The sequence below is a fragment of the Globicephala melas genome, chromosome 3 (assembly GCF_963455315.2).
Source record: "Globicephala melas chromosome 3, mGloMel1.2, whole genome shotgun sequence".
NCBI lineage: Eukaryota > Metazoa > Chordata > Mammalia > Artiodactyla > Delphinidae > Globicephala > Globicephala melas.
Window position 1 is genome coordinate 152,466,019 of NC_083316.1, and position 23,537 is coordinate 152,489,555.

The following is a 23,537-nucleotide window of genomic DNA, read 5'->3' on the forward strand; positions in this document are numbered from 1 at the left end:
GCATGATTTGAAGGACAGTGGCGGCCACTGAAGAGTTTTGCACAGAGGACTGATTTGAGGGAGTGTGAGTGGGCATGAGGATGGGTTGCAGTTGTCCCCCTGTAGGTGACAATGGCCTGGACTTGGGGGCTGGCAGTGGAGAAGAAGAGAAGTGAGTCAGATGGTACTTATCAGTGAGGACAGACAGGACTTACTTGCTCATGGATTTAATGGTGGAGGATGAGTGGAGAGGTGCATCGGGCATAGAGGAAGGAGAGAGATGAGATAATGATTTTTCGCTTGAGAAACTAATGCATGATGGTGCTAATGCCTGAGAACGTAACGTGGCGGGGGAGTGGGCTGTGTGTTCCCTAAGCCTAGACTAGGGGCCGGGCAGGTTGTTGGCCACGTGGACATCCGTACAGCTGGCATCTCTCTTTCAGCCTGCTCTCTGTTTTACAAAAAAGATAAAAGCCACCAGATGGACTTGCCATTGCCTTTCTGATGCCACACGCCCACACCTGCCTGTACCTGCACCTGTGCCTGGCCTCTGCTCTGTGCCCCTCAGGTTAACTCTGATAGAAGAAATGTTCACATATTGAGGTATGGGGAAGTCATTCTGGCTTATACATGAGTTAACTTGGATTTTCTGCTAACTAAAACATCCTGTTTGTGGCCTATCAAACATACACTGTACACCTGCTTTAATTATTAAAGAAAAGGGCACATTGACCAGAAGTAAAGAATGTCCATGTTAAAAATAAAGATTAAATGCCTCCCTTCCTGGGACACCAATGCTGGTACTCCTTTCATGATAAGATTCCCTTCCCAGGTGCCAAAGCCATACTGACTCACTGTGTACTTGCTGATCTGTTTTTTTGAAACCTTGAAGGAATGTATCCCTGACTTGTTTGTGGTTCTTTGTTCTGACAAGACATAAAACTGTGCTGAAAACCATGCTTCTCTAGAGCAGTTTCTCAGAGTTATCTGTGAGGCTGGCTTCTGGGCTATATTCCTCAGTTTGGCTCAAGTAAAACTCTTTTCTATGCCTTTTATAGATTGTTTATTGATTATTTTCATTGACAACTCAGAGGAGATGACCCGCCTCCTCCTTTTGGGACCCTGCCGCCCCCAAGCTCCCCTGGTCAAGCCTGCCCTTCAAGCATATCCTTTCCCACAGCTCTAAACACGAGAAACCATCCTTTGTTCCACACCCTCCTCTGTTCCGGCCCCAGCTCCTCTCTCCCTCACAGCTGCACTGCTGGAAGGAGGGGGTCTCCTCTCACTCACCTTCCACTCACCTCATGACCCTACGGTTTGGATTCCATTCCTATCCTTCTACCAAAATGGCACTCACCATGTCTCCAACGACCTCCTCCAATCAATAAGCCTGACAGGATTTCTTCTCCTCCTTGGACTCATCTTCTCCCTCCTTCTAGAAGTGCTCTCCTCCTTTGGCTTCCAAGATGACAGACACGTCCTCCCACCTCCCTGGCTATTCAGCTGACTCAGTCTCCTCTCCCAGCCTCACATGCCAAGGTTCCTCAGGGAGCAAGTCTAAGCTTTCTTCTTTTCAGTTCCCTGCTCATCAGTCTCCTCTCTCCATCTTTCCCAAGGAGCTCTTCCATGCTCATGGCTACAATAGGTGGAAGTGTCCCAAATGTAGATCTCCAGTCCTGACCGTGCCTTGAGGCCCAGGCTCCCTTTTTGAGCTGCCTGCTTGATTTCCCCTTGAATAATCCCATGATTCCTCAAACAGGGATGCACAGTCACACTCACAATCTTCTGCCCACAAATGTGCTCCTCTCCAGCTCCTGGTCTCTGTGGATGGCATCCCCTCCTGCCCAGCTGGTGAATGGGAAAATGAGGAGTCCTTCTCGACATGCTCTATTGGCACATCCACTGTTTGTTGCTCTGAAGCCCATCCCCTTGGGCCTCTCCCCAATACCACAACCTCATCCATGTTACCAGCATCTCCTGACTTGCAATAGCTTCTTCACTCATCACCCTCTTCACTTGTCCCACAGACATTCACTGAGTGCCTACTGTTCTAAATGCTGTTCTGGGGAAAGTGGGATACAGCAGTGAACGTGACAAACATCCCTGTCCTAAGCATCCCTGTCCTCTTCTAGTGAGAGGACAGCTGAGATACAATAAACATAATAAACAGTACATCACCTGGAAGGCGATAGTGTCATGGAAAGAGACAGGCAGCAGAGCAGGGTAAGGGGCACTATTAGTGCTGGGCGGAAGATTGGGGGGGCCTTGTAGGTGATTTGTAGGACTTTATCTTCTTTCTGAGATGGGAGCCCTTGCAGGGTTTTGAGCAGAGATAATATGACCTGGTTTATGTTTTAAAAGGGTCATACCATGTGGGGCAGCTATTGCAGTGATGTAGGGGAGAGGTGATGGTGGCTTGCAGCCAGTGGAAGCGGTGTAGGGGGTGGAAGTGGCTGAATTCTGGATTGATTCTGCAGGTAGAGCCAAGAGGATTTCTCTAGACTGTGGAGTCGAAGAGACATGAGTCAAGGAAGATTTTGGCTTGAGTGACTGAAAGGATGCTGTTGCCATCAACAGAGGTGGGGAGACTGTAGGTTGGCAGGTTTGGCTGGAAGCATCAGGAGCTCAGCTGTGCACCCCTGGCCCTCGGGGGCACTCCAACAGTTACAAGGGGGTGCAAAAGAGAAGGAAGTCCTGGAAGCTGAGTGGAGGGAGTGCATCAAGGGGGATGGCAAAATCCCCATGCTGATCAGTGCTGACAGTCATGTGAGGTGAGGACTGAGACCTGATGGCTGGGCCTAGCAATGCAGAGGCCACAGACAGGAAGGGTGACAGGAGTGGACATCTGATGGGAAGGGGAGGGGAGGAATATGGACAGTGAGAGCTTTCTAGGAGTTCTGCTGCAAAGGGGAGCAAAGATGGAGTAGTTGCTTTGGTGGCGTGGAGTCCAGAGAAGGGATTTCTTCAGGATGAGAGGCACAGCAGCATGTTTGCACAATCAGCTGGAAGGGGAAGACTCGATATGTTGGAGAAAGGGGGATTCCTGGAGTGATGCCCCTGAGGAGGCAAGAAGGACTGGCCCTGGCATAAGAGGTGGCACTGGCTGTGCTCAGGAGCCTAGATAGTCCATCTGTGGCAATAAGCAGGGAGGCAGTGCATGCAGGTGTGTGGCTGTGCAGGTGGGGTTTGTGGAAGTTTTCTTCCAACTGCTCCAACTGTGCCAGTGAAGTAGGAACTGAGGCCGTCAATCACAAGTGAGGTGTGAGAGGCCAAGGGTATGAGGGGCTTCTATGCGGATATTAAGATCCCTAGGAGTTCACCCAGAAGTGGTGTTGGAGAGAGGACTGGAGACCCAGGAGCTGAAACCCACTAGCAGTGAAAGGGATGTACCTGGGATCAGAGATGGCTTCCAATATGCTGGCCCAATGCTCTCCAGTCTCCATTCGGAGGCTAGATGCAAATCTGATATGGCACTCCCGTCCCGCCACTCCTCACTTTCCCATTGTTCTTAGGACAGAGGCTCAAATCCAAAGCCCCATCTATGCTGTGATCTGCCCTTGCCCCTATGCCTGAGCCCCTCGAACTGCTGGGATGAGAGCTGTTATTAATAGAGGGTGGTGGGCAGGCCGGTGGTTATCAGGACAAAGTCAAGTTGGATTCATACCTCCTCATGAACCACAATAAATTCCAAGAGGATCAAAGATTTACATGCCTCAAAAAAATCATAAAAATCCTAGAGGAAAATTTCCTTTCTAACCATGGAGAGGGGCAAACTTTCCCAAGTACAGTTCATAATCTAGAAGCTATGACATAAAGTCTGATCCAACCATACAAAAACAAAAATGTCTGGAAGGCAGAAAGCACTGTCGACAAAGTCAAAAGCCAGAGTGGAAACATATTTCTGACTCATGTCACAAAGGCTAGATACCTTGATATAAAAGTGCTCCTACAAATCAACTCTAAAAACATCAACAATCAAATAGAAAAATGGTCAAAAGATATGAATAGAGAGTACACATAAAATACAGCCCTTTAGGTTGCAAAACAAAAGGAAATCTTCATTCACAATAAAAGAAATGAAAATTAAAACTATAATCATATCAGATTAGAAAGAGTGAAAAAAATCTGATGACATATCAAGGGAAATGAGGACAGTCACCTCACACATTGGTTGAAAGGATAAATTGGTACATTCTCTACAGAGAGTAATTTGGCAATACTAATTAATATTAAAAATTTTTGTGCCAATTGCTACAATGATCCTCCTAGAAACGTATTCCATAGATATATTAACAAATATATAAGACGACAGGTGTATAAGAATACTCATTGTAGAACTAATTGAGATGATAAAGACATTAGAAACAGTACAAGTGGAATTGCTTAAAAGAAGGGATGGGGCTTCCCTGGTGGCGCAGTGGTTGGGAGTCCGCCTGCCGATGCAGGGGACACGGGTTCGTGCCCTGGTCCGGGAAGATCCCACATGCTGCGGAGCGCCTGGGCCCGTGAGCCATGGCCGCTGAGCCTGCGCGTCCGGAGCCTGTGCTCCGCAACGGGAGAGGCCACAACAGTTAGAGGCCCGCGTACCGGGGTGGGGGGGGGGGAAGAAAAAAAGAAGGGATGGGAGGCTTATCTAAATGGGATACTATGCAGCTGTGAAAAATATTAAAGTAGTTCTGTATTTCTGATACGGAATAATCTCCCAGGCATATTGTTACATTTTTAAAAAGGCATGTCTTTTAACTGGCAGCCATTTGTGCTAAAAAAATAGGTAGACTTTTGTTTGTATAAACATGGAACATCTCTGGGTGTGGAGAGAAGAATGTGGTCATCAAGTTACTTCCGAGTAGGGGAACGGGATGGTGGGAGGACAGCAGTGGCAGGGGAGACTGACTTTTCACCATGGACTCTTGATGCCATTGGATACACGTGTATAGCTACCAAGTCAGACAAGGCAATAAACTTTAACTTGAAAACAGCTGGAGTAAGCGCTGTGTTTCTGTCTGGTCCTTCAGCTTTTGCTGCCTTTCCTCACACTCACTTCCAAGCTCTCTCCAAGAAAGCTCAGACTGCGATTATCATTCTGAGGACCTGGGGTCCTGAGAGTGGAGTCCGGGGCCTGGTGTGAGGTGCAGCTCAGGAGATGAAGGAGGAGCTGCAAGAGTAACCATCACTCACTTAGGGCTCATCACGCACTGGGAATTCCACCATCAGCTTTCATTTAACCCCTGCTGCAACCTCACCAGCACATTTTACAGATGAGGAAACTGAGGCTCAGAAAGGTTACCACGCCCAGGGTCACGTCCTGCTGAACCCAGGCATGACCCAGGCAGTTTGACTTCAAGCCTAACAAAGTGCAAACTATTTTGGCAGAAAGAGCTCTGACATTCACCGAGTGTCCCCTGAGGTCTCCGGGAGGGTGCGTGGCATGTCTGAGGTCACCTAGCTAGTGGGGAGCAGTTCAGGATGGAAGCAGCGCTGTGGGACCCCAAACCTTCCACCTTCCACTTCCCCAGAGGGGTGTTCAGAGTGGGAATGGCAGCATTCCAGAGACTGATCCCATCACTGGTGGGACAGGACACATCTAGTCCATCTAAGAGATTCTAAAACACACCAAGCCACCACCTCTCTTGAGCCCTGCTGGCACCATATCACCAGTCACCATCACTTGGCATTGGCACCATCCTTACAGCCTCCTTCTTCTTGGTACCTCAACCCCACCAACCAGAGGGGCCTTTTAAAGATGCCCACCCCTTCCCAGGGCTTCCCATTTAAGTGGAATAACATCCAGACTCTCAGGAGGCACAGCGCTCCCATGTGGCCCTGCTCCTTGCTCCATCAGCCTCGGCTAAGCACTGGGTCCCTCTTGTCTCTCTCAGTTCCCCAAGGGGCCAGCCCTCTTCTGCCCCAGGACATTCACACCCCCCCGCTTTGTGACTGCCCTCATGACCCTGAAACTGAAGACATCTCCTCACCCTTCTCACGCACTTGTTTCCATCACAGCTGGCTGCTATTTCCTTCCAAGCACGTATCAGTCTTTACTCCTGAAATCCACTTATTTGTGTTTTGTTTATTTTCTGTCAGCCCCACCAGTACGGCAGTTCCCTGAGAGCTGGGGCCCTTTGTGCCTGGCTTCCCGCTGCTTCCCCGAGGCCTAGAACAGGGCCAGGCAGGCACAAGCACTTCGTAAATTCGTGCTGAATGGACGAGAGGGGAGAAGGGAAGGAGTGCTGAGCCCTTGGTTTCTGGGAAATCGGTTCCATGACTCCCCAGGATACCCAAATCCAAGGATGCTCAAATCCCTTGTATAAAATGGTTATATTTGCATATAACCTATACAATCCCCTGTATATTTTAAATCATTTCTAGATTACTTATAATACCTCACACAATGTAAATACTATGTAAATAGTTGCTGGTGCACAGCAAATTCAAGTTTTGCTTTTTGGAACCTTCTGGAAATTAAAACAAAATTCTTATACGTGGTTATTTGAATCCACGGATGTGGGACCTGCAAGTACAGAGGGCCGACTGTACAGGGTTTGTGCTGTGGCTGCCGGAAGCCTCCGGATATGGACTCGCTGGCCAGCCAAGAGTGACACATGGGACGGAGGGCTTGGCTCAGGTTGTCCAGGGGTTCCCTGCTTAGAAAGTAAGGCTGGCTTCAGGGCCTCCAGGAGGCCACGTGGTGGTCTGGCCATGGCCCGCCCCATTCTGCACACAGCTTTCAAGCATGTGTTCCAGGCACTGGCTGGATCTGCTGCCTTTGCTGTCAGGAATGTGGGAGCAATTAAATAAGAGCCAGATGACTTGGAAGATAAATAAAATGGGTCTGAGGGAGTAGGGGGTTCAATGATTCTGGATCCTCTTTAACTGAACTGATGTGGCCCGACAAGGATAGCGTTTCCCAAACTGGGAGCCAATCCTCTCACACCTCAAGGTTCGGAGGGTGCATGAGCTGCTAGTTGACAGGTAAGCAGAAGTGGGTGGAGGGTCTGGGGCCTACAATGCCTCCCTAGAGCTCTTAGTTCTTCTGGGGATGATCTTTTCCTGAGTGTTTCCCAAAGCCTATATTCCTGGAAGAGCAAACTGGGAAGAATTCCCACAGCCTGGCTAGTTTGCAGCCTGCACACTTGGAGTTGGGGGCTGGCCTTAGTGCCTGAGGCTGCTGGGGTCATTGTCCCTGCTCACAGCCCACACCTGCCCCTCTTGGGCTCTGCCTGGACTCCTGACTCCACTGTGCCTGCTCCCTGATCTGCCCAACAGGCCCTGGCTCAGATCTAGCCCTCTGCCTCTTCCCACTCAGCCAGCTTGGGTTACAGGGTCCTGGCTCTTGACCCTTGGAAACCCACTCACCCATGAGGAAATGACCTTCAGCCATGCTTCTCTGGGGTTTCCCCAGTGGAGCAGAGTAGGCCAAGGCTTTTCAACTGAGTTTGCAGGTAGATGAAATAAGGCTTAGAGGTTAGCAAATCCAGAGCCAATACTGAGTCAGCGAGCCAGACACTTAGGTCAGGCCTCAGGCCCTGGATTTAATCAGGCCGATACTGCCAGGGAGTGTTGAGGCCTTAGAACCTGGCTCTCCAGCTGATGAGCTCTAGACCTTGAGCAAGTGCCTGTTCTCTCTGATGCAAAGTCTGCTTCTGGGAAACGTGGGGAGTAACAATCTCTGCCTCTCTGGACTGCTATGAAGATTGAGTAAGATATTGTGTATACATAAAGTGCCTGGGACAACAGTGGCACATAGGAGGCACCAAAACCCAATGCTGGCTGCAATCACAGTATAGCATTCTTTCTCTTTCTCTGTTTCTAACGCACACACGCATTCTGTGCAGACACACACACACACATGCAGAAAGAAGAGAAACACAGATGGTGGCTTTCCATTGTTTGGCTTCATGTTGCTGAACAAACCCTGACTACACAACAGGTTTGAAGAGTCTCCTTTTGAAACGGCACCTCAGATGGGCCTCCAGCATTTTGGCTGTGATGACTCTCAGGTACAAGGCTGTATCCCTGGAATTCCGGGTCAAGTTGGCCAGCCTTGGCATGGAGGTTTGCTCTGGCAATCACCCTACTCAGACACTGCAGGGTAGACAGTGGTGCTGATTAGAAGCCTAAGTGAAAAGTAAACTCATTGGATTAAAAAAACCCCCAAAAAACTAGTTCTATTGAGATGTAATTCACATACCATGAAATTCACTCTTTTAAAAGTATAAACTTCAATGATTTTTGGTATATTCACAGAATTGTACAACCATCACCATTATGTAATTTTGTTTATCCTTCATTTTTGAAAGAGAGTTTTACTGGACATAAGATTCTAGGTTCTTTTAGTCCTTTGCATAGGTCAGGTCATCCCACTGCCTTCTGGCCTCCATTATTTCTGGTGGGAAGTCAGCTGTTAATCTTATTGGGGTTCCCTTGTATGGATGAGTGATTTCTCTCTTGCTGCTTTCAAGATTTCCTCTTTGTCTTTGACTTTCAGCATTTTACTGTAATGTGTCTGGGTCTGTATCTCTGCATTTATCTTACTTATAGATCATTGAGCTTCTTGGATATGTGGATTAATGTTTTCAGCAAATTTGGAAAGCTTTCATCCATTATTTCTTCAAAACTTTTTAACGCTCCCTTCTCTTTTCCTGTCCTTCTAGCACCCCCACTGTACATATGTTAGTGTGCTTGAAGGTGTCCTACATTTCTCTGAGGCTTGGTTTATTTTTCTTCATTCCATTTTTTCTGTGTTCTTTATATTGCATACTCTCTATCCATCTATCTTCAAGTTCATTGCTGGTTCAAGTCTACTGCTGAAACTCTCTAAGGAATTTTTATTTTGGTAAAGTCCAATTTATTTTTTTGTCACTGTGATTTAGGTGTCACATCTGAAAAACCATTGCTTAACCCAAGGTCATGAAGAGGTGATGTTTTCTTATAAGGACTTACAATTTTACCTCTTACATTTAGGTCTATGATACATTTTGAGCTATTTTTTGTGTATCGTAGGAGGAAGGAGTCCAACTTCATTCTTTTGCATTTAGTAGTCCTACCGCTATTGAATTGTCTTGGCATTCTTGTAAAAGAAATTTGATGGTAAAAGTAAGAATTTATTTCTGGAATCTCAATTCTGTTCTGTTGATCTATTTTTCTATCTTTATTCCAGTACCATACTATCTTGATTACTGAAGCTTTGTATAAGTTTTAAAATTGGGAAGCATGAGGCCTTTACCTTTGTTCTACTCTTTCAAGGTGTTTAGACTATTCTGGATTCTTTGCATTTCCATATAAATTTGAGAACCAATTTGCAATTTCTAAAAAAAAAAATCCAAGTGGGATTTTAATACAGATCGCATTGAAACTATAAATTAATTTGTGGAATATTGCCATATTAACATTTTATTGTCTTCCAATCCATGAATATGGATGTCTTACCATTCATTTAGGTCTTCTTTAATTTCTTTCAACAATATTTTATAGTTTTCACTATACAAGTCTTACACTTATTTTGTTAAATTTATCCCTAAATATTTTATTATTTTCCAAGCTTTTATAAGTGAAACTGCTTTCTTAATTTCATTAAAAATTCTTCATTGCTAGTGTATAGAAATATGATCGATTTTTATATATTGCTCTTGTATCATGCAATCTTGCTAAACATCTTCATGAGCTCCAATAAATTTTTTGTGGATTCTTTGTGTAAGTAAATAAATAAATAGCATAATCCAAAAGACATTCAACATCATTAATTATTAGGGAAATGCAAATCAAAACCACAATGAGATACCACCTCACATCTATCAGAATGGCTACTATTTGAAAACAGAAAAAAAAAGACAAGTGTTAGTAAGGAAGTAAAGAAATTGGAAACTTTGTGCACTGTTTGTGGGTTTACTTCTGGGCTCTTGATTCTGTTCCATTTGTCTATGTGTCTGTTTATTACTATAGCCTTATAGTACAGCTAGAAATTAGGAAGTATGATGCCTTCTGCTTTGTTCTTCTTTCTCAGGATTGCTTTGGCTATTTGGGGTTTTAAAAATCCATTTACATTTAATGTAATTGCTCAGAAGGTAGGATTTATGTGTGCCAATTTGGAATTTAATTTCTATATGTCTTATACCTTTTTTATTCCTCTATTACTCCATTACTCCTTCTTTTTTTGTTAACTAGATCTTTTCTAGTGTAACATTTAAAAACTTTTTTATTGGAGTATAGTTGATTTACAGTGTTCTGTTAGTTTTAGGTGTACAGCAAAGTGAATCTGTTATACAAATACATATATCCACTCTTTTTTAGATTGTTTTCCCATATAGGCCATTACAGGGTATTGAGTAGAATTCCCTGTGCTATACAGTAGGTACTTATTAGTTACCTATTTTATGTATAGTAGTGAGTATATGTCAATCCCAATCTTCCAATTTATCCCTCCCCCTGTAGTGTACCATTTTAATTCCTTATTTCTCTTATATTTTTTGGAGTTATTTTCTCAGTCGTTGCTCAGGGGTTTATAATTAGCATCTTAATTTAAAATAACCTGGTTTGGATTAATAGCAATTTACTTTCAGTTGTATACAAATACTTTGTTCCAATATAGCTCCGTTGTTATCTCTTCTTAGTACTATCGTTGTCATAAATTACTGTTTTATACATTATAAGCCCATCAACACAGTTTTATCAAAATTGCTCTATGCAATTGACTTTTAACTCAGAAGAGAGAAAAGAGTTACAAATAAATACATATTTTGGCCCTGAACCAAGATGGCGGAGTAGAACGATGTGCTCTCACTCTCTCTTGCGAGAACACCAGAATCACAATGAGCTGCTGGAAAATCATTGACAGGAAGACACTGGAACTCACCAAAAAAGATACACCACATCCAAAGACAAAGGAAAAGCCACAATGAGATGGTAGGAGGGGCGCAATCACAGTAAAATCAAATCCCATAACTGCTGGGTGGGTGACTCACAGACTGGAGAACACTTATACCACAGAAGTCCACCCACTGGAGTGAAGGTTCTGAGCCCCACGTCAGGCTTCCGAACCTGGGGGTCCGGCAATGGGAGGAGAAATTCCTAGAGAATCAGACTTTGAAGGCTAGTGGGATTTGATTGCAGGACTTCGACAGGACTGGGGGAAACAGAGCCTCCACTCTTGGAGGGCACACACAAAGTAGTGTGTGCATCGGGACCCAGGGGAAGGAGCAGTGACCCAATAGGAGACTGAACCAGACGCAGCTGCTATTGTTGGAGGGTCTCCTGCAGAGGTGGGGGGTGGCTGTGGCTCACCGTGAGGACAAGGACACTGGCAGCAGAGGTTCTGGGAAGTGCTCTTTGGTGTGAGCCCTCCCAGAGTCCTCCATTAGACCCACCAAAGAGCCCAGGTAGACTCCAGTGTTGGGTTACCTCAGGCCAAACAACCAACAGGGAGGGAACCCAGCCCCACCTATCAGCAGTCAAGCGGATTAAAGTTTTACTGAGCTCTGTCCACCAGAGCAACAGACAGCTCTACCCACCACCAGTCCCTCCCATCAGGAAACTTGCACAAGCCTCTTAGATAGCTTCATCCACCAGAGGGCAGACAGCAGATGCAAGAACTACAATCCTGCAGCCTGTGGAACAAAAACCACATTCACAGAAAGATAGACGAGATGAAAGGCAGAGGGCTATGCACCAGATGAAGGAACAAGAAAAAACCCCAGAAAAAAAGATAAATGAAGTGAAGATAGGGAACCTTCCAGAAAAAGATTCAGAATAATGATAGTGAAGATAATCTAGGAGCTCAGAAAAAGAATGGAGGCAAAGATCGAAAAGATGCAAGAAATGTTTAAAAAAGACCTAGAAGAATTAAAGAACAAACAAACAGCGATGAACAATACAATAACTGAAATGAAAACTACACTAGAAGGAACCAATAGCAGAATAACTGAGGCAGAAGAACGGGTAAGTGACCTGGAAGACAGAATGGTGGAATTCACTGCTGTGGAACAGAATAAAGAAAAAAGAATGAAAAGAAATGAAGACAGCCTAAGAGACCTCTGGGACAACATTAAACACAACAACATTCACATTATAGGGGTCCCAGAAGGAGAAGAGAGAGAGAAAGGACCAGAGAAAATATTTGAAGAGATTATAGTCAAAAACATCCCTAACATGGGAAAGGAAATAGCCACCCAAGTCCAGGAAGTGCAGAGAGTCCCATACAGGATAAACCCAAGGAGAAGCACACTGAGACACATAGTAATCAAATTGGCAAAAATTAAAGACAAAGAAAAATTATTGAAAGCAGCAAGGGAAAAATGACAAATAACATATAAGGAAACTCCCATAAGGTTAAGAGGTGATTTCTCAGCAGAAACTCTACAAACCAGAAGGGAGTGGCATGATATACTTAAAGTGATGAAAGGGAAGAACCTACAACCAAGATTAAACTACCCAGCAAGGATCTCATTCAGATTCGATGGAGAAATCAAAAGCTTTACAGACAAGCAAAAGCTAAGAGAATTCAGCACCACTAAACCAGCTCTACAACAAATGCTAAAGGAACTTCTCTAGGTGGGAAACACAAGAGAAGAAAAGGACCTACAAAAAAGCCCCCAAAACAATTAAGAAAATGGTCATAGGAACATACACATCGATAATTACCTTAAATGTGAATGGATTAAATGCTCCAACCAAAAGACACAGGCTCGCTGAATGGATACAAAAACAAGACCCATATATATGCTGTCTACAAGAGACCCACTTCAGACCTAGGGACACACACAGGCTGAAAGTGAGGGGATGGAAAAAGATATTCCATGCAAATGGAAATTAAAAGAAAGCTGGAGTAGCAATACTCATATCTGATAAAATAGACTTTAAAATAAAGAATGTTACAAGAGACAAGGAGGGACACTCCATAATGATCAAGGGATCAATCCAAGAAGAAGATAAAACAATTATAAATATATATGCACCCAACATAGGAGCACCTAAATACATAAGGCAACTGCTAACAGCTATAAAAGAGGAAATCAACAGTAACACAATAATAGTGGGGGACTTTAACACCTCATTTACACCAATGGACAGATCATCCAGAATGAAAATAAATAAGGAAACAGAAGCTTTAAATGACACAAAAGACCAGAAAGATTTAATTGATATTTATAGGACATTCCATCCAAAAACAGCAGATTACACTTTCTTCTCAAGTGTGCATGGAACACTCTCCAGGATAGATGACATCTTGGGTCACAGATCAAGCCTCAGTAAAATTTTTTTTTTTCCTGTACATGGGCCTCTCACTGTTGTGGCCTCTCCCATTGCGGAGCACAGGCTCCGGACGCTCAGGCTCAGCCGCCATGGCTCATGGGCCCAGCCGCTCCGCAGCATGTGGGATCTTCCCGGACTGGGGCGTGAACCCATGTCCCCTGCATCAGCAGATAGACTCTCAACCACTGTGCCACTGGAGAAGCCCAAGCCTCAGTAAATTTAAGAAAATTGAAATCATATCAAACATCTTATCTGACCACAACGCTATGAGATTAGAAATGAATTACAGGGAAAAAACGTAAAAAACACAAACACATGGAGGCTAAACAATACATTACTGAATAACCAAGAGATCACTGAAGAAATCAAAGAGGAAATCAAAAAATACCTAGAGACAAATAACAATGAAAACACGATGATCCAAAACCTATGGGATGCAGCGAAAACAGCTCGAAGAGGGAAGTTTATAGTTATACAAGCCTACCTCTAGAAACAAGAAAAATCTCAAATAAACAATCTAACCTTACACCTAAAGGAACTAGAGAAAGAAGAACAAACAAAACCCAAAGTTAGCAGAAGGAAAGAAATCATAAAGATCAGAGCAGCAATAAATGAAATAGAAACAAAGAAAACAGCAAAGATCAATAAAACTAAAAGCTGGTTTTTGGTTTTTTGGTCCAGAGCACAGGCTCCGGACGTGCAGGCTCAGCGGCCATGGCTCACAGGCCCAGCCGCTTCGCGGCATGTGGGATCTTCCCGGACCGGGGCACGAACCCGTGTCCCCTGCATCGGCAGGCAGACTCTCAACCACTGCGCCACCAGGGAAGCCATAAAAGCTGGTTCTTTGAGAAGACAAACAAAATTGGTAAACCATTAGACAGACTCATCAAGAAAAAGAGGGAACGGACTCAAATCAATAAACTTAGAAATGAAAAAGAAGTAACAACTGACACTGCAGAAATACAAAGCATCCTAAGAGACTACTACAAGCAACTCTATGCCAATAAAATGGACAACCTGGAAGAAATGGACAAATTCTTAGAAAGGTATAACCTTGCAAGACTGAACCAGGAAGGAATAGAAAATATGAACAAACCAATCACAAGTTATGAAATTGAAACTGTGATTAAAAATCTTCCAACAAACAGAAGTCCAGGACCAGATGGCCTCACAGGTGAATTCTATCAAACATTTAGAGAAGAGCCAACACCCATCCTTCTCAAACTCTTCCAAAAAACTGCGGAGGAAGGAACACTCCGAAACTCTTTCTATGAGGCCACCATCACCCTGAGACCAAAACCAGACAAAGATACTGCAAAAAAAGAAAATTACAGACCAATATCACTGAGGAATATAGATGAAAAAATCGTCAACAAAATACTAGCAAACAGAATCCAACAACACATTAAAAGGATCATACACCATGATCAAGTGGGATTTATCCCAGGGATGCAAGGATTCTTCAATATATGCAAATCAATCAATGCGATACACCATATTAACAAACTGAAGAAGAAAAACCATATGATCATCTCAATAGATGCAGAAAAAGCTTTTGACAAAATTCAACACCCATTTATGATAAAAACTCTCCAGAAAGTGGGCATAGAACCTACCTCAACATAATAAAGGCCATACACGAACAAACCCACAGCAAACAACATTCTCAATGGTGAAAAACTGAAAGCATTTTCTCTAAGATCAGGAATAAGACAAGGATGTCCCCTCTCACCACTATTATTCAACATAGATTTGGAAGTCCTAGTCATGGCAATCAGAGAAGAAAAAGAAATAAAAGGAATACAAATTGGAAAAGAAGAAGTAAAACTGTCACTGTTTGCAGATGACATGATACTATACATAGAGAAGCCTAAAGATGCCACCAGAAAACTACTAGAGCTAATCAATGAATTTGGTAAAGTAACAGGATACAAAATTAATGCACAGAAATCTCTTGTCCTTCCTATACACTAACAACAAAAGATCAGAAAGAGAAATTAAGGAAACACTCCCATTTACCATTGCAACAAAAAGCATAAAATGCCTAGGAATAAACCTACCTAGGGAGACAAAAGACCTGTATGCAGAAAAGTATAAGACATTGATGAAAGAAATTAAAGATGATACCAACAGATGGAGAGATATACCATGTTCTTGGATTGGAAGAATCAATATTGTGAAAATGACTATACTACCCAAAGCAATCTACAGATTCAATGCAATCCCTATCAAATTACCAATGGCATTTTTTACAGAACTAGAACAAAAAATCTTAAAATTTGTATGGAAACACAAAAGACCCCGAATAGCCAAAGCAGTCTTGAGGAAGAAAAAGAGAGCTGGAGGAATCAGCCTCCCTGACTTCAGACTATACTACAAAGCTACAGTAATCCAGACAATATGGTACTGGCACAAAAACAGAAACATAGATCAATGCAACAAGATTGAAAGCCCAGAGATAAACCCATGCACCTATGGTCAACTAATCTATGACAAAGAAGGCAAGGATATACAATGGAGAAAAGACAGTCTCTTCAATAAGTGGTACTGGGAAAACTGGACAGCTACATGTAAAAGAATGAAATTAGAACATTCCCTAACACCATACACAAAAATAAACTCAAAATGGATTAGAGACCTAAATGTAAGACTGGACACTATAAAACGCTTAGAGGAAAACATAGGAAGAACACTCTATCACATAAATCACAGCAAGATCCTTTTTGATCCACCTCCTAGAGTAATGGAAATAAAAACAAAAATAAACAAATGGGGCCTAATGAACTTCAAAGCTTTTGCACAGCAAAGGAAACCATAAACAAGACGAAAAGACAACCCTCAGAATGGGAGAAAATATTTGCAAATGAATCAAGAGACAAAGGATTAATCTCCAAAATATATAAACAGTTCATGCAGCTCAATATTAAAGAAACAAACAACCCAATCCAAAAATGGGCAGAAGACGTAGTCATTTCTCCAAAGAAGACACACATAGGGCCAAGAAGCATATGAAAAGCTGCTCAACATCACTAATTATTAGAGAAATGCAAATCAAAACTACAATGAGGTATCACCTCACACCAGTTAGAATGGGCATCATCAGAAAGTCTACAAACAGCAAATGCTGGAGAGGGTTTGGAGAAAAGGGAACCCTCTTGCACTGTTGGTGGGAATGTAAATTGATACAGCCATTATGGAGAACAGTATGGAGGTTCCTTAAAAAACTAAAAAGAGAATTACCATATGATCCAGCAATCCCACTACTGGGCATATACCCAGAGAAAACCATAATTCAAAAAGACACATGCACCCCAATGTTCATTGCAGCACTATTTACAATAGCCAGGTCATGGAAGCAACCTAAATGCCCATCGACAGATGAATGGATAAAGAAGATGTGGTACATATATACAATAGAATATTAGCCATAAAAAGGAATGAAATTGGGTCATTTGTTGAGACGTGGATGTATCTAGAGATTGTCATATAGAGTGAAGTAAGTCAGAAAGAGAAAAACAAATATCGTATATTAACGAATATGTGTGGAACCTAGAAAAATGGTACAGATGAACCAGTTTGCAGGGCAGAAATTGAGACACAGATCTGTCTCAGAGAACAAACGTATGGACACCAATGGGGGGAAGCGGCGGGGGGTTGGGGATGCTGATGTGATGAATTGGGTGATTGGCATTGACATGTATACCCTGATGTGTATAAAATTGATGACTAATAAGAACCTGCTGTGTAAAAAAATTAATAAAATAAAATTAAATATATATATATATATATTTTGGGACTTCCCTGGTCGCCCAGTGGTTAAGACTCTGTGCTTCCCCTGCAGGGGGTGTGTGTTCGATCCCTGGTTGGGGAACTAAGCAAGGGTGCAGCCAGAAATTAAAAAAAATAAAGACATTTATACTGTCTTTCATATTTACCTGTGTAGTTACCTCACTGAAGCTCTTTATTTCTGTGTGTGGATTTAAATTACTGTCTAGTGTCCTTTAATTTCATACTGAAGGAGTCCCTTCAGTATTTCTTGTAGAGCAGGATGCTAGTGATGAATTCTCTTCATTATTGTTTACTTGGGCATGTCTTAATTTCTTCTTCACTTTTCAAGTATAGTTCTTCTGGCTATAGATGTCTTTTTTGACAGTTTTTCTTTTTTTCATCACTTTGAATATGTCATACTAACTGCCTTTTGGCTTTCATGGTTTTTGATGAGAAATCAGCTATTAATCTTATTGAGGATCCTTTTTCTGTGATGAGTCATTGTTCTTTCGCTGCTTTTAAGATTCTTTCTTCTGTGCGTGTCGAGAAGTGGGAGGATCCAGCTCTCGGCCATGGAAGTTGCCAAGGTCAGTGGTGAAGTGGCCACCATGGTGTTTTTTAAAAAAAAGATTCTTTCTTCATTTTTTTCCTTTTGGTAATGTGGCTATGATGTACTTAGATTTGGATCTCTTTGAGTTTATTCTACTTGGAGTTTGTTGAGCTTCTTAGATGTGCAGATTAATGTTTTCTTCATATTTGGGAAGATTTTGGCCATTAATTCTTCATATATTCCTTCTGCCTCTTTCTCTTATCCCCTACTGAGGCCCCCATTATATAAATGTTGGCACACTTGATAGTGTCCCACAGATCTCTGTGATGCTGTTCATTTTTCTTCATTCTTTTTTTCTTTCTCTTCCTTAGACAGGATCATCTCAATTGACCTGTCTTCAAGTTTGCTGATTCTTTCTTCTGCCAGCCCAAATCTGTTGAGCCCCTTTAGTGAATTTTTCATTTCAGTTATTGTACTTTACAGCTCCAGAATTTCTATTTGGTTTCTTTAAAAAATACTTTCTATCTTTTTATTGATAATCTCCATTTGGTGGCACATAATTCTTATGGTTTCCTTTAATTCTTTAGACATGGTTTCCTTTAGTTCTTTGAACATATGTATAATAGCCAATATAAAACCTTTGTCTAGTAAGTTCATCTGGGCTTCCTCACTGACAGTTTTTACTGACTGCTTTTTTTCCTCTTTTTTTTTTTCATTGCCATATTTTCTTGTATCTTTGTGTGTCTTTGTTAAAAATTGGGCATCAAATAATCTAATATGGCTACTCTGGAAACTAGATATCCCTCTTCCTTTCCAGGGTTTGTTGTTGTTGTTGTTTGTTCAGGGGCTTTTTTGAGCTAATTCTCTGAAATGTGTACTCTTTATCATGTGCAGCTACTGAATTCTCTGCTTGCTTTGCTTAATTGTCAGCTTAAGACAGAGGTTTTCTTTAATGCCTTGATCTGGTAAGTCTCCCATTCTGTTCTGAGGGGCTCTTTGTGTGTGTTGAGCATAACTTCAACACTCTATCAGGTTACAACTCTGCTTTTGCCTTTACTTCTTGCTTGAGTGGAGACTCAAGGTCAGCCAGAGGTGAGAGACTGGGGATTTTTAGGTCTTTCCCTGCATGGGCATGTGTCTTCTAGATCCCCAGGTATATGGGAGCATTTCAAAGCCCCTTTGGACAGCTCAACCCCTAGATTTTCATTTAAGTTTTTGTGTCAGCTTCTTGTTTGCTCCAACTTGTATTGCCACCTCAGGCAGCTGCAAAGTTAAACAACTGCTGCTGAGTGTATTTGGCAAGCACTCTGGGGATAGGGCTTTTCCCAGTAAGTGAGCTCTGCATCAGGTCAAAAAAGACGAGTTTTGTGTATGGGCTTTTCCAGGGAGCTAACAAACAGTGACAAGTTTCAGAGAATGAGCATTTGGGGAGCTTCAAAGTTGTTCTGCCACCTCCAACGGCTACTAGTTTTCACAGGTACTGTGATTGTGAGGCTGTGATGGTTTTTAAGGCTACCATGGGGCTGGGGAGATGGGCAAATTAAAATGCTACAAACCTCACTGTTCTCAGCAAGTTTCAGACCTTTTTCTTAAATTAACATTTCTTAGGTTGTTACCAGATGTTAATTTCCAGGATTCTGAAAAGGTCAATTTTTCCTAGTGTTCTTGCTGCTTTTATGGAGGAACAGATTTTCAGAAGTCCTATCTCTACCATCCCAGTAGTGATTCTTCCACTGTATTTTTAGAAAGGGTTTCTTGGGGCCAGGGTGGATAAAAAACCCTGACACTAAAACTGCTGACCTAAGGCTGGCGGCTGCAGAGATTTGGTGAGTACCTCCTTTTGTCTCTGTAGCTTTAGCACAAGCATCAGCCAAGCAGGATTTGATTGTTTTCATCCTTGTCTCTTCCTGCTTCCTAAAAAGTCCCTCTTTCTCTCTCCCTCCTCCCTTCCCTCCCTCTTTCCCGTCAACAAGCATTTGTTGACCATATCTTTAGTGCCTGCGGGTCAAGCTCCTTCTCTGAGGAGCCTGTGCTTTGGTGGAGAAGGACATGTTTGCAGAGCAGACCACCAGCACTGCAGGGAGTGCTGCGACTGAGGGAGGGATCTAGGGGGCTGGGGGAGCCAGGGTAGAGTGATGGATGCTCTTGGGGAAAGGGAAGTCTGGAAGGAGAAAAAATACTGTCTAAGTTCCCTAGAAAGGGAATACCAAGGGTAGTGCTCGGTTTCCCCAGCTGAGAAATAGGCCAGTGGGGAGATGAAAAATCCACTCCACTACAATAGAGACACAAAAACACTGTAGGACCTGTGAGCCATATTCCAGACAAAGGCTCCCACTGGGAGCTGGAGAGAACCCATCCCCACAGGCGGGCAGGGTCGGCTCTGTCTGCAGGTCTGCAGCAGCAGAAAGAAGCCATCTCAGCCAGATATTGTCCCACCAGGCAAAAAAGAGCCTTTCTCCCTGGGGTGAAAAAAAGCCTGGTTTGTACAAGGAAAGGGCCCAAAGCCAAGAGGTGCATGTGTGTGAAACTATCTAGAAATAAACACAAGGCCCAGCCAAAGCTAATCAGAGAGGGACATCTGCTCTGTGCTACTCACACCATTCTGTGACAGGCAGAGAATCAGGACATCGCGTGGGAAAGGGCAGTGAAGGGGAGGAGATGCTGCCCATCCCTTGCCCAGCAGCTGACCTTAGATGAGACACTTCTCCCCTTGGAGCCTCAGTTTCCTTATCTGCAAAATGGGGATAATAACATATTTTTATCTTTTGCAGAGCTCTGTGAGGATCACGTGAGATGAAGGACTTGAAAGGACCCAGGGCAGTGTCAGGGGCCCAGTAAGTCCTTGTCTTTCTTTGACTTTTAGATCAGTTGTAAATTGGAATCATAATTCTAATGGGTTTTTGAGTAAGTTGAGTAATATTATACTTTGTCCTAAAAAAAGTCACTATGTATTCCTCATCTTCTTCCAAAAAGGACTTCAGGAGCTTACAATAAAAGGCAATAAAACCTTTTACGAGGGCAGAAATAAGAACTGAGTGATGAAGTGTGTATTTGGCTGATGGTGCAGGTAGGTGATTACACACAAAATCCATTGCAATCAAACACAAAACAGTCCTCAGCTTCTGGAAGTCAAAGCAAACAGAGTGCCAGGAAAGGTGTTTCCTTCCAGTGAACTCTGGGGAGTTTATCTGGAGGGCTTCTATGTAGGGACCTAGATAGCGCAAGCACGCAGCAAAACGAGAGGACAAGAGGCCCATGCCCAGTTTCAGGAAGAAGAGTCTGAGGTTCAGAGAGAACCTGCCCCCTTTCTCCCAGGCTCAATCTGCCTTTACCACCATGCTCTCTTTATGAATTTGCTTAGGGGCTGAGCACATGTGTATTCTTTCATTCATTCACTGTTCTGTGCATTTCCATTCCCTGGAGCCTCCTCTGCACCAGGCTCTTGGCTGGGTTGGTGATAGCCCCAGCCAGAGGGATTAGATATAAGCCTTTCTGGAGAAGATGCTTGAGCTAGACTGAAAGGACAAAGAATAGTGAATTTGGGGTAAGAGTCCAGGTAGAGGAGGAGACATTCTGGGGGTAGGGAGGACATAAGAGTACAGGTTCAGAGTGGGAGGGCCCCAGACATCCACAATGAGGCTGGAGGTAGGGGACATGGGAGGAACAGTGGTGAGAACTGCAGGAGGCTGTGCTGATGAGGACAGTGCTGTGACATACTGAGGAGGAGGCTGATGGGGATTTGGTGGGGGAGTGGGGAGGGAGGGATTAAGGATGATGCCCTGGTGTCTGCATAGGGAAGCAGGCGGCTGGAGGCCCCCTCCCTGCAATGGGGAACTAGAGGAGAGCAGCTGGGGGAAGTGCTGGGTTCACTGGGGCCAGGTCCAACCTCTGGGTCCAGAGGAGATGACTGGCTGGAGGCAGGAAGTGGGGGCGTCATCAGCATTATGGGGGCGCCGGAGCCACAGGGGTGGGAGAGAGAGAAGAGGGCCAAGGGCAGATCCATTTAAGAGGCAAGTGGGCCCCATAGGAAAGGCATACGAGAAGGGGTCAGAGATGTGGGAGGAAACGCAGGCAAGAGTCAGAGGGGGACCCAGGGGAATGGCCAATGTGAGGCCCAGGAAGAGAGACAGCAACGCATCTGTGTCTGCTGGTACGGCGATCAGGTGGTCAGTGGTAACTTTCGTCAAAAGGATGTGAGTGGCGTGACAGTGAGAAGAGACTGGAGGGGCTGGGAGGAGTGGAAGGCAAGGCAGAGGAGATGGGAGTGGGGTAGGGGTGTGTAGCCTCTGAGGGAAGCTTCACTGTGAGTTGGGGGAAGGGCACACGCAGAGAGAGTGCATTTTGGGTGAAATGAAGGTGGCAGGAGGGAGGCTGGCGGTGAGTACAGGTGAGTCTGCAGGTTGCATGGAAGGTATGGAAAGGATCTTCTCCTGGTGCCTCTGCCAAGGGAAGGACAGGCCATGTCAGGGGAGGGATGGGGACACACAGGAGAACCATCTTGTGTTGAGGGACCCACAGTAGCGAGTCCCGCAAAGACAAGAGGCCGTTTCAGAGTGGGAGACCAGGGATTAAAGTTTCTGAGGCTGATAATGAGATTTGGGAGGTGGCCAAGGGCATAGAGGGGACTGTCACTGGAACTGTAACACTGGAATGGTGTCAAGAAGCCAAGAAAGGCAGCACTGGGCACTGCAGCTCTGGGGACAGTGGCTGGAATTGGAGGGGACACAAAGACCTGGCCCAGGACCAAAGGTCCTGAGTTATGGGGTGGTGCAAGGATTGGCACCTCCAGCCAGGTCCCAGGTCAAGGGCAGACTTCCAGGCCTGGGTTTAGTAATTAAGAAAACCTGGGACTCACCGGGATCACCTCTTCTTCCAGGCTTGCCACGCCGTCCAGGGGGGCCTAGACAGGAAAACAAGGACGGACTCATTAAGAAGGGAACCCAGTGAGCTTGGGCACAGCCTGCCTGCGGCCAGCACCACCGCATCACCACCCCCCAACCCACACCCATAACAGCAGCCTGGGGGCAGCCAGCTCACCACCTTGCTGGCTGGGGGAGGGGAGAGGAGTGGGGATAAAGCGCCATCTCCTGCGCCTCCCTCCCCCCTGCTCCTCTGGATCCTCCCCTGTTGGCTGCGTTCTCATCCCTCACTCATTCATTTAGTTATTCAATTAACTGTTCATTATTTCATTCCCAAGTCCTTTCCCATTCAAAAAGGTTTACTACCTAGAAACTCTTGAGGCAGAAGAGTTTTGCCACTGAGAAACTTCACATTTTCAAGAAAAATAAGGCTGAGGGTGGGAGTTAACTTACAAAAGCCCGGACAAATGCTTTTTAATATTCACTAAAATAAAACAACAGAGACAACGCACCACATAAAGACACTATCATGGCATCTCAAATGTTTAAACTCGGTGGTAACAGGCTCTATCCTATCCATGTACTTCCTTTTGCTCACTAGACTTTTTGGCACCTCTCTCCCCTCCCCCACAGCTCCAGGGAGCCGCTTATAAATTTCTTGTGATTTATTGCACATAATGTACACTCCAATGCACATTCTTTTCCGTATCCAGTCTTATCCATACATTTTTGCACTTTCTGAATCTGATGCAGATCATCCTGCCTCTGCCTTCTGCCCCTCGGCCCATGTCAGCCCCCGAGACCTGAGTGACTGCGATGCTGAAGAGGAAGAGGGCTCTGGGTCATGGAACCCAGAACCTGGCGGCAGCAGGGCCCAGAGCACAGCTCGCCTGGCCTGGGAGTGGAGGGCTGAGGCCTCAGCCAGCGCGCCCTCATCCCGGCGCCGCTCCTGGAGCCCTGCTGCAAACCTCCCTGACGCTCCCTTGCCTTCCCCTCTCTGTCTCCGTTTTCACTCCCTGTTAGTCTAACTACCCCTGATTCTTCCTCCTGTTTTCCTTCTCTGTGCAGAAGTTTTAAAGCTTGATGTAGTCCAATTTGTCTATTTTTGCTTTTGTTACCTTTGAGTTAATTTT

General features: G+C 44.3%; 1 protein-coding gene across 1 annotated transcript in view; it reads right to left on the reverse strand.

The window, feature by feature from the left end:
- Nucleotides 1-23,537, reverse strand: part of COL23A1 (collagen type XXIII alpha 1 chain) — a 352,704-nt gene that overhangs the window by 47,970 nt on the left and 281,197 nt on the right. Inside the window, exon 3 of the mRNA XM_060296702.1 lies at nucleotides 22,401-22,445. Coding sequence (XP_060152685.1) covers nucleotides 22,401-22,445 — 45 coding nt within the window. The remainder of the gene's footprint in view (nucleotides 1-22,400; nucleotides 22,446-23,537) is intronic.